Here is a 14,955-nt window from a genome sequence, read left to right on the forward strand (position 1 = left end):
TCAGTTCTGTTCATGAATTGGATGATTCCTGATATTTTTGTTTAGGTTTTTGGATAAACTATTATACAGCAATGTGTTTCTGCACAAACAATTCCTGAGGTGTACTTTTATGTTCTAACCTGGCATGAACACATCTGATTGAACTTATCAAGGACTTGGTGATGTGCAGCCCTTGGGATTCTCCCAGGAACGGATTGAGAAACATTGTTATTCAGCAAAACGTAATAGTTTACCGTGGGTCCGTCTTCCCCAGAGTCTCCTTTGTCTCCTGAGCCCCCGGCTGGTCCTGGGGGGCCTCTTTCTCCTTGTCTTCCAGGGGATCCATTCTCTCCACGAAGGCCAGGAGGACCCTCTTTCCCAGGGGAACCTAGGGGTCCAGCCTCTCCAACTGGACCCTGTTACAAAGAGAATGTTGTTTTGTTACTGTTGTTGTTGTTCTTTATCTCTGAGAACAATGTGAAGTGTGTAAGTAATGGGTGATCAGTGGTTATAATGTTGTAGTCAAAAGCGAGTGGCATATTGAAATGATAACTGGTGGCTACTTCCAAATTGATACATTAACCAATAGAACCAATAGTGGTTTGGTGATTACTTACAGTTGAGCCTGGTGGTCCAACCCTGCCTGCAGATCCAGGGAAACCAGTGGGGCCCTAAGAGTGAAAAGATGAGAAGATCTACATGGTTTCTATTTATTACATGGTTATATACTATCTGTACCACATGCATCAATACCTGGGCACAATTCCTGTCACAGTCCCAAGAGGCTTTAGTCATAATTCATAACATGAACTTACAGGTGCACCCTGGGTTCCTCTTCCACCCTTCAGTCCAGCCACACCGACAATACCCTGCGGAGAGATGAAGATTGCTGAATGAGATAGTTCCTCCTGTTTAGTCTGTTGTCTGATAATGTAGCACAAGATAATGTAGCGTGTTAACTCACAGGAGGTCCATGGGATCCAGCCAAGCCCTGAGGCCCTGGAGAACCAGCATCACCCTTCTGACCAGGCTCTCCAGGCTCCCCCTTGACTCCTGGTTGACCATCAGGTCCCTGTATAAGGACAAAAACACACCAAGCCTGAGAGCTGGAAACAGCCCAAATGCACTATTTTTCTTACTAGAAAGCACAAAAGGGGGTCTAAGAATATGAGATTATAAAAAGCATTATACAGTATATTGAATGCAGTACAGATGTAGGATCTTAATTTGAGCCACTTTTCTACAGCAGGAAAATAATCCTGCAGCAACAGGAAATGTGAATAATTATGTGTATTATAATTCATTTTTGTAGGGGTTGAGAAAGAGCAACGTCAACACAAGCATTTCGCTACACTCGCATTAACATCTGCTAACCATGTGTATGTGACAAATACATTTGATTTAATTTTTATACATTTTTCATAAGGGAACATTTATCGCAGGAAGGTTCTCCTGCAACAGGGTGCTCAAATTAATATCCTACATCTGCATGACATGAATTGTTATGATCACTATGACTCCGTTTGTCGTCTCATAGGCATGGGTTACAGAAAAGAATGACTTACGGGTGGTCCACCAAACCCAACGGGACCAATAGGACCAGGTTCACCACGGGGTCCCTGGTGGAACAGAATATAAATAGAGCATTACAATGCCATAATACCTGATATGATCAAGGTAAATGTGTCATTGTATGCTTTAATACTCAATGTCCAGTTGTCCACTCACAGGCATAGCTCTTGATCCATGAGGCCCGGGAGGACCTTTAGGTCCAGCTTCTCCCTGCAATTACAACAGGTTTTAGTTCTACTCTAACAACAAAAGATGAACTAACTAAACATTTTTAGCTTTTGGCAAACTATGTCTTTACTTTTTCACCGCTAGGTCCATTGGGTCCGGGTGGGCCGAGAGGACCAGGAAGACCCTGAGGTGAGAAAACATATTTTTAGGGGAAATACATACCATACCATTTTTGACTCGTGCAATGAATTGAGCAGACAATTGTTTCTCTGACAGAATATGCAGCAACATGTTTCCAAACGGACTTTCACTGTAACAATCCCCTGTAGAATAACTCATCCAAGAAGTGTCTTCTTTTTTATAATTTTTTTTACAACCCTTAAAGTACAGATAACTTATCCTGTTCCGACACAATCACTGCATGCCAGCAGTGATTGAACTGTATGCATATGCTTGGTGAGATCCTGGGGCAAGCACTTTTCAAACGAGACAAATCTGCTTTATGTCTTCACATGATCAAGACACAAAACTATTTGTCTTAGGCCAGAATAAGAAACCAGAATAAGAAATTACAAAATGTGTGCTAGTGTTACATTGAAGTGAAAGAAGTCACGTGTAAATTTGACTCACTCTTGCGCCATCATTTCCAGGTGTACCTTCTGATCCCTTCTCTCCACCAGACCCCTAAATGATGGAGAATGTCACGTGTCAAAATCCGACAGTTAATATTATTTATTGTGTTCTCATATATATATATATATGCAATTGTTTACTTCAACCCCCATTAGCTACTTGTTATTTTAACAATAGCTACTTCTTGGGGTCCACACAAAAGAAATTGTAGAAAACAATCATACAAATACAGCAAGATGGAAACAAAGACACTGAGATAGATATAGATCATCTCCCATGGATATGATAGGATGAGAAGCTGATGATGCAGTGTGTGAATACTTACTCTGTCGCCTTTAGGCCCAGGAGAACCAGAGATCCCTCGCTCGCCAGGCATCCCCTGAAGACCAGGAGGGCCTAGGTCACCAAGACTACCAGTGGGACCAGGACTACCCTTTGGAGGAAAAAAAGCAATGGGTTCATATTCATGTTTTCAGACTAAAAAATCCAATACACATAACCCTCCATAGTGGCTCCATATTACTATATCTCTATACATGGACAACAAATACCTTTGGTCCATCGGGTCCTGGTGCTCCGGGGATTCCCTTGGCTCCAGCCAAACCGAGAGGTCCGAGTTCTCCTCTCTCCCCTGGGATTCCACGCTCTCCCTGTTAGGCACAAAATGTCTGTCAGTCATGCTGTGTCTACTGCAATACTACATTGTATATATGTGCAATATATTCCAATATATATTGATATTAGTAAAATTATCAATGTACCCTTGGTCCAATCTGGCCAACAGCCCCTCCTTCTCCAGGGATACCCTAAACAAGATAAAGAAATTCATACTCCATCGTCATGATGTCACAAATGAGTATTGCATCCCATGAAATAGAGGATCTACAGTATTTATCTCATTAGATATATACTTCAGCTAATTCAAACAATGCAAGTGTTCATGAAACTCACCAGATCACCTGGTTTTCCTGACTCTCCAGGAGGGCCTGGGGGTCCAGGTAATCCCTAATACACAAAAGCATATACACTTTAGATGACGACAACAGTGCCCAGTTGATTCAATCATCCCTTATGAGTTACAATCTTTGTTGCCACTTTCAGTGATCAACTGCTGCTTGTGAACAACATCCATGCATCTATGACAAAATCCAGAATAACCTACCTGGAAACCATTCACTCCAGGTGGTCCCTGTTCTCCTCTTTCACCTGCAACGCCCTTCAGACAAAGAGAGAATCAACATTTTTTGAGAGAGTTGGTTATGAGAGAGTACACTTTACAAATCAGATGTGCAGTGGCGTTGCATAATATTGACTGATAGGAAAATGCTGTACCAAAATGTTTAGTACGAGATATCAGTCATAACGACAATCAGAGAAAAACAGTTGACTTACCGAAGGGCCAGCGGGACCGGCAGGGCCAACTTCCCCCTCTTTCCCAGGAGGACCCTAGAAAGGAAGTCATCATTAGTAAACGTCCTCATGAACACAATTTTCCCCATAAACACGTATGAGGGCAGAGGGCATTTAGTGTTCATTGACATCCGTACTCACTCTTTGTCCTGCCACTCCCAGAGATCCTTGTTCGCCTGTCTTCCCTGGGTCTCCCTATGATTTGAAAAGACAAGAAGTCATTCAAGTAATCATGAGGAGAAAGGAAAAATGTGATAGCAAGATATCTTGAGAAGGTTAGAACTTCCAAAGTTCCTTACGTTAAAGCCCTTTGGTCCAGGTGTTCCCATGGTTCCTGCAGGACCTCTGGTTCCAATCGACCCTGCTGGTCCTGGGCGGCCATCTTCTCCTGCTGGACCCTTCAGACAGAGGGCACGAAAACAACTCTTACCTCTGGCTGTTCATTCAGTGTTATGACTACTGATACTAATGGTCAAACCTCGAAAAGAGGTATTCTCCGGTCATTGATCACCTGACAAATAGCCTGTCTAAGCCTTGTTTGTGTATCACTGAAAGCATTAATTTTTAAGAACACTTGCTGGAGAGGTGGCAATCACTGAGTGCATTACCTTTTTCTCTACAGTTGTTATTTTTTGTTCAACTCTGACCTAAATTGGATGTGTGTAAACACTCTTTTGTCAACCTTACCAGTGGTCCTGGTTTGCCCTCTGCTCCCTGGACTCCCGGAGTGCCAGTCAGACCCTACAAAACAACAGACAAAATTATGAGCCTCAGAAACAAAGACAACAATCTTGGAAAGCTATTCATGATATCTTCACATTACCCGTGCGCCTGGGAGGCCGGGTTCACCAGTGCGCCCGGGATCCCCTCCGGAACCTTTAGGCCCAGATATGCCAGAAAGTCCACGATCTCCTTGAGCACCCTTCAGGAGAAACATATTAGTGAATTAGGTTCGGGCTGGGGCTCCTGTCCTAAGAATCCAGTCTAATGACCACCGATGTAGCTGTAATGGATCTCTGTCTGTACCTTAGGTCCAGGTAATCCATCAGCACCAGGGAAACCTCTGTTACCAAGAGACCCCTGCAATACAAATGCCCATCCATATATGAAATGAGGACACATACGATACACCAAGATTACATCTATGACACAATATATTTTCTGCACAGGATTGAGGATATCAATGTCAGCTAAATCAATTGGATTATGAAGTGGAATACATTTGAGATGGACGACTGAAATCCATCCTGAGGAGTTTTAAGTTACAGTCACTGACCTAAATCCTAATCATCTAGAAGTGTTCAGTAATAGAGGCCAACGGTAGACTCACCCTCTCACCAACAGGACCGGGTGGTCCTAGTGAGCCAGAGTCACCCCGAGTTCCTCTCTTTCCCTCCTCCCCCTGCGGCCCGATTACTCCTTGGGAACCAGGGGGACCCTATGAATCAAAACAAACTATATTTAGCATTTGTTTAACCATCTCAATACACTTTGCTCCAATTATGACAGTGTCTGAATTTCATTCAATGGGAAATAATGAGCGTGTAGACATCCAAGTATTGTACAATATAACACGTACTGTACATAATAGTATTAATATTGTACATATTCTCTGTGAATGGTCACATATTATTTGGGCTTACAGGTTCTCCTTTGGGTCCGGCCTCTCCTTTGTACCCAGGTATACCAACATCTCCCTGAAAAAAAGACGAGAGCCATAAATATACTGTATCACTATAGTAACATTATATTCTGCACCTGAGATAATGTATAATGTATCATAAAATGAAAATCGATATTACCATCTTGTCAATCAGTCAAACAATTGTTCTGCAGTAATGGTACATTAGTTAGGTGATCTGGGCCATATTATCTGTGCTTTGGTAAAGTTATGCATGCATGTCATAACATTGACAGTGTATGTATACATCTATATGGTACATGAATGAATGGACCTCCCATGAGTAGAAAATTACTTCTATCCAAAGTAAACGGATGCCACATTACCAGTTGACCTTTGATCCCAGGCTGTCCAGTGCTTCCCTGAGGTCCGGGTGGACCATGGGGGCCGAGGTGACCCCCGGGACCCTGCACACCCATAGTACCCTACAAAACAACAAGAATATCTCTCAATAGACATCAATCTTGATCGTATGAATCTAGGTATGCTATGTGATAATACAATTATGTTGATAATACAATTATGTTGAAAATTAGGTACTAGATTCATGATAATATACGTACCACTGGACCCTTAGTACCTGGCCCCCCGTCTGTTCCTGAAGGACCCTAAATATAGCAAATATTTCATGTTAAAAGTACAGCACAATGATGTTTAACAAAGAGAGTAGGTGTTATAAATAAGACCCTTACTTGTTGGCCAGTAGATCCTGCCCTGCCTTGGTGTCCTGTCTCGCCTCTCTGTCCCTGTTGCCCCTCGGGCCCCCGCACTCCTGTGGCACCAGGTTGGCCCTGGAGAATAGAAACAGAAATCCTCATGAGTCCATTTTATGTACATACAGTAGTCCTACATTACCTTATTAGTTAGCTATATACTGTATGTTATTAGGTTGCATTTACAACATATTGCATACACTGCTACATAAACAGCCTCCGAAGTTACTATTTAAATCACATTGATTTGAACATGTATTGCATACTTAATGTTCTACTTGATAGTCTACAGTACTTGCCTTCATTCCTGGAATTCCTGGATAACCTGGGGGACCATTGATACCTAATGGACCCTGCAAGTATAACACCAGAAAATTGAATTAACGAATAGCTCAAATGCTGTATTATATTAGTAGCAACTGCAGGCCAACTTACCATCGGACCAGATTTACCAATGTTCCCAGGAGGACCTTTCATTCCCTACAATCAAAAAAAAAACAAAAAAAAAATTGGATTCACACGTAATACAATCTACAATTACAATTCTTGTAAAGACATGCATCGGAAATTTGTATCATGCACACTTGTCAAATACATAAAATAGATTTAAAAAAATAATTGAGGACTTGTAATGGTGTGAGTGGATGTAACAATATCTTGTTATCTGGAGTCATTACATTTATACTTTTGTATATAAAAATGAGCAATACAATTGAGAATGATATTAACCTTAAGATCTATGTAACATCATTTTAAAAATCCCCATCAAAATCCGACAGTTTAAGCTAGAGATATTTTTTGCAAGGGCTGCGTCTCAAGGATCCACCACATCCACCTATGTCGGCCTTCTGCATCTGCTTTGGAAGGTGGTCGAGCTAAAGTGGTGTTTGTCAGACCATGAGACATCCCGAAAATCGGTCTTCTCACTAAAACGTCTGTCGCGTCCCAACAGACCACTCTATAGATGAGACTCTCACAAACACGATGGTTTTCTTCATTTTGCTCTCCGACCCCACAAGCCCTACGGGACTTGCCTAAAGTCTGTAACACTGATGTGCCAGCTTCTGTAGCATCCGAACCGTTTGGGCTATGAACTGAAATAAACCCACTGTCGAGAGAGGAAACTCTCACGAACAAGATGGCGTTAACCCCCCCAACTTTAAGTGTTCTCATTCTTACCGGCACTCCATTTGCTCCTAAGCGACCTCTCTCCCCAGGCATGCCTCTAGGGCCCTAAAATGAGCAATTAATCATGATTACTTTTAGTGTGGCAGAGCAATAAACATATGAATTACCATTAAGCAATAAACATATAAATGTAAGGAAAAAGTAAAAGTTGGAAATAGGTGTTAAATGGCAGAGAGTTGATAAACTAGGACTAGTCCTGCAAATACCAAAAGATGCTGCAAACACACCCATGTTATTATTCAACTTTTATTTATAAGGGGGATCAACTGAGACCAACGTCTCATTTGCAGTAGAGCCTGTTTTCAATACAAAGGAAAAAAACACACATACAGTGCATTCGGAAAGTATTCAGACCCCTTGACATTTTCCCCTGTTTTTACATTACAGTCTTACTCTAAAATTGATTACATTTTTTTTCTCAGCAATCTACACCCATTACCCCATAATAGACAAAGCAAAAACAGGTTTTTGTTTCTAAAACTTGACCAGGCCATGAGGTCGAAGGAATTGTTCGTAGAGCTCCTAGACAGGATTGTGTCGAGGCACAGATCTGGGGAAGGGTACAAAAAAATGTCTCCAGCATTGAAGGTCCCCAAGAACACAGTGGCCTCCATCATTCATGAATGGAAGAAGTTTGGAACCACCAAGACTCTTCCTAGAGCTGGCCTCCCGGCCAAACTGAGCAATCGGGGGAGAAGAGCCTTGGTCAGTGAGGTGACCAAGTACCCGATGTTCGCTCTGAAAGAGCTCCAGAGTTCTTCTGTGGAGATGGGAGAACCTTCCAGGACAACCTTCTCTGCAGCACTCCACCAATCAGGCCTTTATGGTAGAGTGGCCAGACAGAAGCCACTCCTCAATAATAGGCACATCACAGCCTTTTGGAGTTTGCCAAAAGGCACCTAAAGGCCCTCAGACCACGAGAAACAAGATTATCTGGTCTGATGAAACCAAGATTGAACTCTTTGGCCTGAATGCCAAGCTTCACGTCTGGAGGAAACCTGGCACCATCCCTACGGTGAAGCATGGTGGTGGCAGCATCATGCTGTGGGGATGTTTTTCAGCGGCAGGGACTGGGAGACCATTCAGGATAGAGGGAAAGATGAATGGAGCAAAGTACAGAGAGATCCTTGGTGAAAACCTGCCCCAGAGTGCTCAGGACCTCAGACTGGGGTGAAGGTTCACCTTCCAACAGGACAACAACCCTAAGCACACAGTCAAGACAATGCAGGCAGGAGTGGATTCGGGACAAGTCTCTGAACGTCCTTGAGTGGCCCAGCCAGAGCCCGGACTTAAATCCGATCGAACATCTCTGGAGAGACCTGAAAGTAGTTGTGCAACAACGCTCCCCATCCAACCTGACAAAGCATGAGAGGATCTGCAGAGAAGAATGGGAGAAACTCCCCAAATACAGGTGTGCCAAGTTGCAGCGTCCTACCCAAGAAGACTTGAGGCTTTAATCGCTGCCAAACGTGTTTCAACAAAGTACTGAGTAAAGGGTCTGAATACTTAGGTAAATGTAATATTCAATTTGTTCATTTTTAATACATTAAGCACATTGCACTGTTTATTTTAGACAGCCGAAATAAATCTATCCAAAGGTAATGTACAGTACAGGCATGGCTCCTCATCATGGGCTGCATCCATATAGTGCCTTCCAATGCTTGTCTCCTTTCATTCTTCACTACACTATGAAGAATCTAGACTGGTCAAAGCTAACACTAGGTAGGCATCCACCATTTTGCTTTAACCTATCATATATTTTGTGAACTGTGCAGACGGAGAGGAGTCTTCCAATGAACCAATAGATCCTTATCAATAAAACATCACAATAAGGTTCAGTGCGTTTTGTCAGTGACTGCATAAGTTGCTAGTACACAATACTGTATATTTAAAATGTTTTCCACTTACCATAGGGCCAGGTGTGCCAATCGGACCAGTGGGACCTAATGCACCCTAAGAGATCAATTACAAAAACATTGCATTCATCAATACATGCCTTTCAAAACTTTACAGTATGCATATACTTAATATATACTGAACAAAAATATAAACACAACATGTAAAGTGTTGGTCCCATGTTTCATGAGCTGAAATAAATAAAAGATCCCAGAAAAGCTTAGGTTCTGTGTATATTATACACTCATCTATATCTATATGAATATCACTGACATATCATGACAAGAAATGACTATGATGTCAATATGAATCATGAAAACATAGTGAGCGAGTTATGGATATAACATCGTATAGAGGCTGTACCTTGGATCCTACAGTTCCAGTTTCACCTCTTAGACCAATTGGACCTGTGTGACCCTGAAACAACAAAGTGTATTTCTCCATTAGTGGACAATAATGGCGTGACACATGAGTTCACAGTGAGGTTCTTTGAATGTTTGTTGGGGGGGTCATACTTACTCTATGGCCTTTCAATCCGGGAGGCCCAGGTGTCCCTGGAAATCCTCGAGCTCCCTGAAATACATGGTATTTTAGTACAGTGTCAATACAGTATTACAGTCATTTTAGTCATCATTTCAAGTTTAACACTGCCGTTATTATATATAACTTACCGCTGATCCAGGGAATCCCATCTCTCCCGGATTTCCTGGTTTTCCTCCTTCTCCCTAGGATGACATCATAATAAGTTAGTAAACATGGCCATTTGCTATGAATAAAGTATGATGTTTCTTACACATCATACTTGAGACCACACAAGTTGTGTTCATTCCAAATGGTCCTGGTTAGTACACTTCCTATCTAGCATGTTCACGTCTTTCGAGATGGTTTCTGTTGGGAAGCATTTCCCACAACACAACAGACTCGTGAGGCAGACGACATTACCACGAGCCCACTAAAACCATGTCTTTCATACGCAGGGTGGCGTCAGTACTTCGGCTGAACAGAGATGAGCGTTTACTCACGTCTTCACCCGGCTTTCCCGGTGGACCTTCAGGTCCCCTTTGTCCAGATGTACCCTGCAACAGAAGAGAATTATAAGACCTTGAATAAAGGGGTTATACATGCTTATGACAAGCCCTACAATGCACTAGAACTGCATCATCATTTATTATGCCTGTCTGCTTTGTGAAAAGTGTGACCAGGAGATGAAATGGTCAACGTAAACAGTTGCACAGAAATTGTGTCCACGACCATGTATGCCTTCTGACATTCTACAATCTGTCAGTTGTGTGTTGTTTGAGAAGACGAATGTGACTACTGTGGTGCCAACATGATTCAAGGTGTTATTCTCATAGACACGTTGTTGAGAATTGTTGCAACAGACAGGGAACACCTGACTAGAAACATGACATGTGACAAGGAGAATGTCATACCATGTGACCTGGATCACCGACTTCCCCAGGGGGTCCTTGTGGTCCAGCATGGCCCTGAGAGAGAGAGTGAGCGAGAGAGGTTGGTGAACGGCTAACTCCAAATAAAGTTGTTTGAAATTATTTCTTCATGGGTTGCTTTTAACTTACAGGGTTTCCATTTGGCCCAGGAGGTCCTCTTGCTCCTGCTTCCCCCTAAAACACAGATAACATCATTGCACACACAATCATTACTTTAAAAAAAGTATGGCCCCACAGACTCAATATTTGATACATCACAAAAGTTGAATTATCCAAGCCATAGCAAAGAAATATGACACGAGACTTCTGTGACCCAAGATAGTGTCACTGCTTCTTACACTAGTTCCTGGCACCATGGCCGTTTGGCCGGCAGATTTCTCATCCCCAAAGCCTCCAGCCATCTGAGCTCCCAGTCCCTGGAGAAACAGAACAGTGATTTAGAGTATTGGAAATGCATTCTGCAACTCAGAGAACACTCAGCATCTCAATGGGACAGCTAACAGCCAGGGGTGCTGTCCTGTCCCCATACTTTGTTTCTCAATAGGCCAGATAATGTCCAGATAATCAATCTGCTAATGTTTTATGGTTAGGGTCGTTCATGCCCCCCCCTCCCCCCTCATTATCACCTCCCCCCACCCCACTCCTCTACTTCACGCCTCGTATCAACTGCTCCCTCATTAGTCAGGTGAAGCTTCCTGCCATCCAGGACCTCTATACTAGGCGGTGTCAGAGGAAGGCCCTAACAATTGTCAAAAACTCCAGCCACCCTAGTCATAGACTGTTCTCTCTCCTACCACATGACAAGCGGTACCGGAGCACCAAGTCTAGGTCCAAAAGGCTTCTTAACAGCTTCTACCCCCAAGCCATTAGATATCTGAACTGCTAATGAAATGGCTACCCACACTATTTGTATCCCCCCACCCCCGTTACACTGCTGCCAGTCTCTGTTAATTATCTATGCATAGTCTCCACCTACATGTACATATAACCTCAATTACCTTGACTAACCTTTGCCCCCGCACATTGACTCTGTACCGGTATCCTCTGTATATAGCCTCACTTGTTACGGTGCGTGAATGAGGACCCAAAAGCGAATTAACAAAACAGAGTTTCTTTAATGACGAAACACACGTAGGCTCAGATGGACAGGCAGATTCCGACAGGACAAGGTTGCAGCAAACACGACGATAGTCTGGTTCAGGCATGAGTAACACAAACGAGAATCCGACAAAGACAGAAGCAGAAACAGAGAGAGATATAGGGACCTAATCAGAGGGAAAAAGGGAACAGGTGGGAAAAGGGGTGAACGAGGTAGTTAGAGAAGACAAGGAACAGCTGGGGGAAAGAGGGGGAGAAAAGGTAACCTAATAACGACCAGCAGAGGGAGACAGGGTGAAGGGAAAGGACAGAAACAAGACACAACATGACAATACATGACAGTACCCCCCCACTCACCGAGCGCCTCCTGGCGCACTCGAGGAGGAAGCCTGGCGGCAACGGAGGAAATCATCGATCAGCGCACGGTCCAGCACGTCCCGAGAGGGAACCCAACTCCTCTCCTCAGGACCGTACCCCTCCCAATCTACTAGGTACTGATGACCACGGCCCCGAGGACGCATGTCCAAAATCCTACGGACCCTGTAGATGGGTGCGCCCTCGACAAGGATGGGGGGGGGGGGAAGACGAGCGGGGGCGCGAAGAGCGGGCTTGACACAGGAGACATGGAAGACCGGGTGGACGCGACGAAGATATCGCGGAAGAAGAAGTCGCACTGCGACAGGATTAATGATCCGAGAGATACGGAACGGACCAATGAACCGCGGGGTCAACTTGCGAGAAGCGGTCTTAAGGGGAAGGTTCTGAGTGGAGAGCCAAACTCTCTGACCGCGACAATATCTAGGACTCTTAGTTCTACGCTTATTAGCAGCTCTCACAGTCTGCGCCCTATAACGGCAAAGTGCAGACCTGACCCTCTTCCAGGTGCGCTCGCAACGTTGGACAAAAGCCTGAGCGGAGGGGACGCTGGACTCGGCGAACTGAGATGAGAACAGCGGAGGCTGGTACCCGAGGCTACTCTGAAAAGGAGATAGCCCGGTCGCAGACGAAGGAAGCGAGTTGTGGGCGTATTCTGCCCAGGGGAGCTGTTCTGACCAAGACGCAGGGTTGCGAAAAGAAAGACTGCGTAAGATGCGACCAATAGTCTGATTGGCCCGTTCTGCTTGACCGTTAGACTGGGGGTGAAAGCCGGAAGAGAGACTGACGGAAGCCCCAATCAAACGGCAAAACTCCCTCCAAAATTGAGACGTGAATTGCGGACCTCTGTCCGAAACGACGTCTGACGGAAGGCCATGAATTCTGAAAACATTCTCGATGATGATTTGTGCCGTCTCTTTAGCAGAAGGAAGCTTAGCAAGGGGAATAAAATGAGCCGCCTTAGAGAACCTGTCGACAACCGTAAGAATAACCGTCTTCCCCGCTGACGAAGGCAGTCCGGTGACAAAATCTAAGGCGATGTGAGACCACGGTCGAGAGGGAATGGGAAGCGGCCTGAGACGGCCGGCAGGAGAGGAGTTACCGGACTTAGTCTGCGCGCAGACCGAACAAGCAGCCACGAAGCGACGCGTGTCATGCTCCCGGGTGGGCCACCAAAAACGCTGGCGAATGGAAGCAAGCGTACCCCGAACGCCAGGATGGCCGGCTAACTTGGCAGAGTGAGCCCACTGAAGAACGGCCAGACGAGTAGGAACGGGAACGAAAAGAAGGTTCCTAGGACAAGCGCGCGGCGACGGAGTTTGAGTGAGTGCTTGCTTTACCTGCCTCTCAATTCCCCAGACAGTCAACCCGACAACACGCCCCTCAGGGAGAATCCCCTCGGGGTCTGTGGAGGCTACTGAAGAACTGAAGAGACGAGATAAAGCATCAGGCTTGGTGTTCTTAGAGCCCGGACGATAAGAAATCACGAACTCGAAACGAGCGAAAAACAGCGCCCAGCGCGCCTGACGCGCATTAAGTCGTTTGGCAGAACGGATGTACTCAAGGTTCCTATGGTCAGTCCAAACGACAAAAGGAACGGTCGCCCCCTCCAACCACTGTCGCCATTCGCCTAGGGCTAAGCGGATGGCGAGCAGTTCGCGGTTTCCCACATCATAGTTACGTTCCGACGGCGACAGGCGATGAGAAAAATACGCGCAAGGGTGGACCTTGTCGTCAGAGAGGGAGCGCTGAGAAAGAATGGCTCCCACGCCCACCTCTGACGCGTCAACCTCGACAACGAACTGTCTAGTGACGTCAGGTGTAACAAGGATAGGTGCGGATGTAAAACGATTCTTGAGGAGATCAAAAGCTCCCTGGGCGGAAACGGACCACTTAAAGCACGTCTTGACAGAAGTAAGGGCTGTGAGAGGAGCTGCCACCTGACCGAAATTACGGATGAAACGACGATAGAAGTTCGCGAAGCCGAGAAAGCGCTGCAGCTCGACGCGTGACTTAGGAACGGGCCAATCAATGACAGCTTGGACCTTAGCGGGATCCATCTTAATGCCTTCAGCGGAAATAACAGAACCGAGAAATGTGACGGAGGAGGCATGAAAAGAGCACTTCTCAGCCTTCACAAAAAGACAATTCTCTAAAAGGCGCTGGAGGACACGTCGAACGTGCTGAACATGAATCTGGAGTGACGGTGAAAAAATCAGGATATCGTCAAGGTAAACGAAAACAAAGATGTTCAGCATGTCTCTCAGGACATCATTGACTAATGCCTGAAAGACAGCTGGAGCGTTAGCGAGACCGAAAGGAAGAACCCGGTATTCAAAGTGCCCTAACGGAGTGTTAAACGCCGTCTTCCACTCGTCCCCCTCCCTGATGCGCACGAGATGGTAAGCGTTACGAAGGTCCAACTTAGTGAAAAACCTGGCTCCCTGCAGGATCTCGAAGGCTGAAGACATAAGAGGAAGCGGATAACGATTCTTCACTGTTATGTCATTCAGCCCTCGATAATCTATGCAGGGGCGCAGGGACCCGTCCTTCTTCTTAACAAAAAAAAAACCCCGCTCCGGCGGGAGAGGAGGAGGGGACTATGGTACCGGCGGCAAGAGCTACAGACAAATAATCTTCGAGAGCCTTACGTTCGGGAGCCGACAGAGAGTATAGTCTACCCCGGGGGGGAGTGGTTCCCGGAAGGAGATCAATACTACAATCATACGACCGGTGTGGGGGAAGAGAGGTGGCCCTGGACCGACTGAACACCGTGCGCAGATCGTGATAT

At 45.2% G+C, this 14,955-nt stretch overlaps 1 protein-coding gene across 1 annotated transcript in view; it reads right to left on the reverse strand.

The window, feature by feature from the left end:
* The window catches only part of col5a2a (collagen, type V, alpha 2a), a 65,266-nt gene that overhangs the window by 6,668 nt on the left and 43,643 nt on the right, over positions 1 to 14,955 (reverse strand). Inside the window, exons 7-41 of the mRNA XM_021578900.2 lie at positions 11,030 to 11,107; positions 10,821 to 10,865; positions 10,674 to 10,727; positions 10,263 to 10,316; positions 9,912 to 9,965; positions 9,760 to 9,813; positions 9,604 to 9,657; positions 9,253 to 9,297; positions 7,336 to 7,389; positions 6,592 to 6,636; positions 6,456 to 6,509; positions 6,136 to 6,234; positions 6,007 to 6,051; positions 5,770 to 5,868; positions 5,406 to 5,459; positions 5,093 to 5,200; positions 4,789 to 4,842; positions 4,586 to 4,684; positions 4,450 to 4,503; positions 4,062 to 4,160; positions 3,904 to 3,957; positions 3,745 to 3,798; positions 3,515 to 3,568; positions 3,304 to 3,357; positions 3,114 to 3,158; positions 2,904 to 3,002; positions 2,678 to 2,785; positions 2,350 to 2,403; positions 1,850 to 1,903; positions 1,708 to 1,761; positions 1,545 to 1,598; positions 944 to 1,051; positions 795 to 848; positions 597 to 650; positions 234 to 395 (exon numbers count right to left, since the gene is read on the reverse strand). Of these exons, the coding sequence (XP_021434575.1) occupies positions 234 to 395; positions 597 to 650; positions 795 to 848; positions 944 to 1,051; positions 1,545 to 1,598; positions 1,708 to 1,761; positions 1,850 to 1,903; positions 2,350 to 2,403; positions 2,678 to 2,785; positions 2,904 to 3,002; positions 3,114 to 3,158; positions 3,304 to 3,357; positions 3,515 to 3,568; positions 3,745 to 3,798; positions 3,904 to 3,957; positions 4,062 to 4,160; positions 4,450 to 4,503; positions 4,586 to 4,684; positions 4,789 to 4,842; positions 5,093 to 5,200; positions 5,406 to 5,459; positions 5,770 to 5,868; positions 6,007 to 6,051; positions 6,136 to 6,234; positions 6,456 to 6,509; positions 6,592 to 6,636; positions 7,336 to 7,389; positions 9,253 to 9,297; positions 9,604 to 9,657; positions 9,760 to 9,813; positions 9,912 to 9,965; positions 10,263 to 10,316; positions 10,674 to 10,727; positions 10,821 to 10,865; positions 11,030 to 11,107 (2,364 nt within the window). The remainder of the gene's footprint in view (positions 1 to 233; positions 396 to 596; positions 651 to 794; positions 849 to 943; positions 1,052 to 1,544; positions 1,599 to 1,707; positions 1,762 to 1,849; positions 1,904 to 2,349; positions 2,404 to 2,677; positions 2,786 to 2,903; positions 3,003 to 3,113; positions 3,159 to 3,303; positions 3,358 to 3,514; positions 3,569 to 3,744; positions 3,799 to 3,903; positions 3,958 to 4,061; positions 4,161 to 4,449; positions 4,504 to 4,585; positions 4,685 to 4,788; positions 4,843 to 5,092; positions 5,201 to 5,405; positions 5,460 to 5,769; positions 5,869 to 6,006; positions 6,052 to 6,135; positions 6,235 to 6,455; positions 6,510 to 6,591; positions 6,637 to 7,335; positions 7,390 to 9,252; positions 9,298 to 9,603; positions 9,658 to 9,759; positions 9,814 to 9,911; positions 9,966 to 10,262; positions 10,317 to 10,673; positions 10,728 to 10,820; positions 10,866 to 11,029; positions 11,108 to 14,955) is intronic.

The sequence above is a fragment of the Oncorhynchus mykiss genome, chromosome 22, assembly GCF_013265735.2.
Source record: "Oncorhynchus mykiss isolate Arlee chromosome 22, USDA_OmykA_1.1, whole genome shotgun sequence".
Lineage (NCBI taxonomy): Eukaryota > Metazoa > Chordata > Actinopteri > Salmoniformes > Salmonidae > Oncorhynchus > Oncorhynchus mykiss.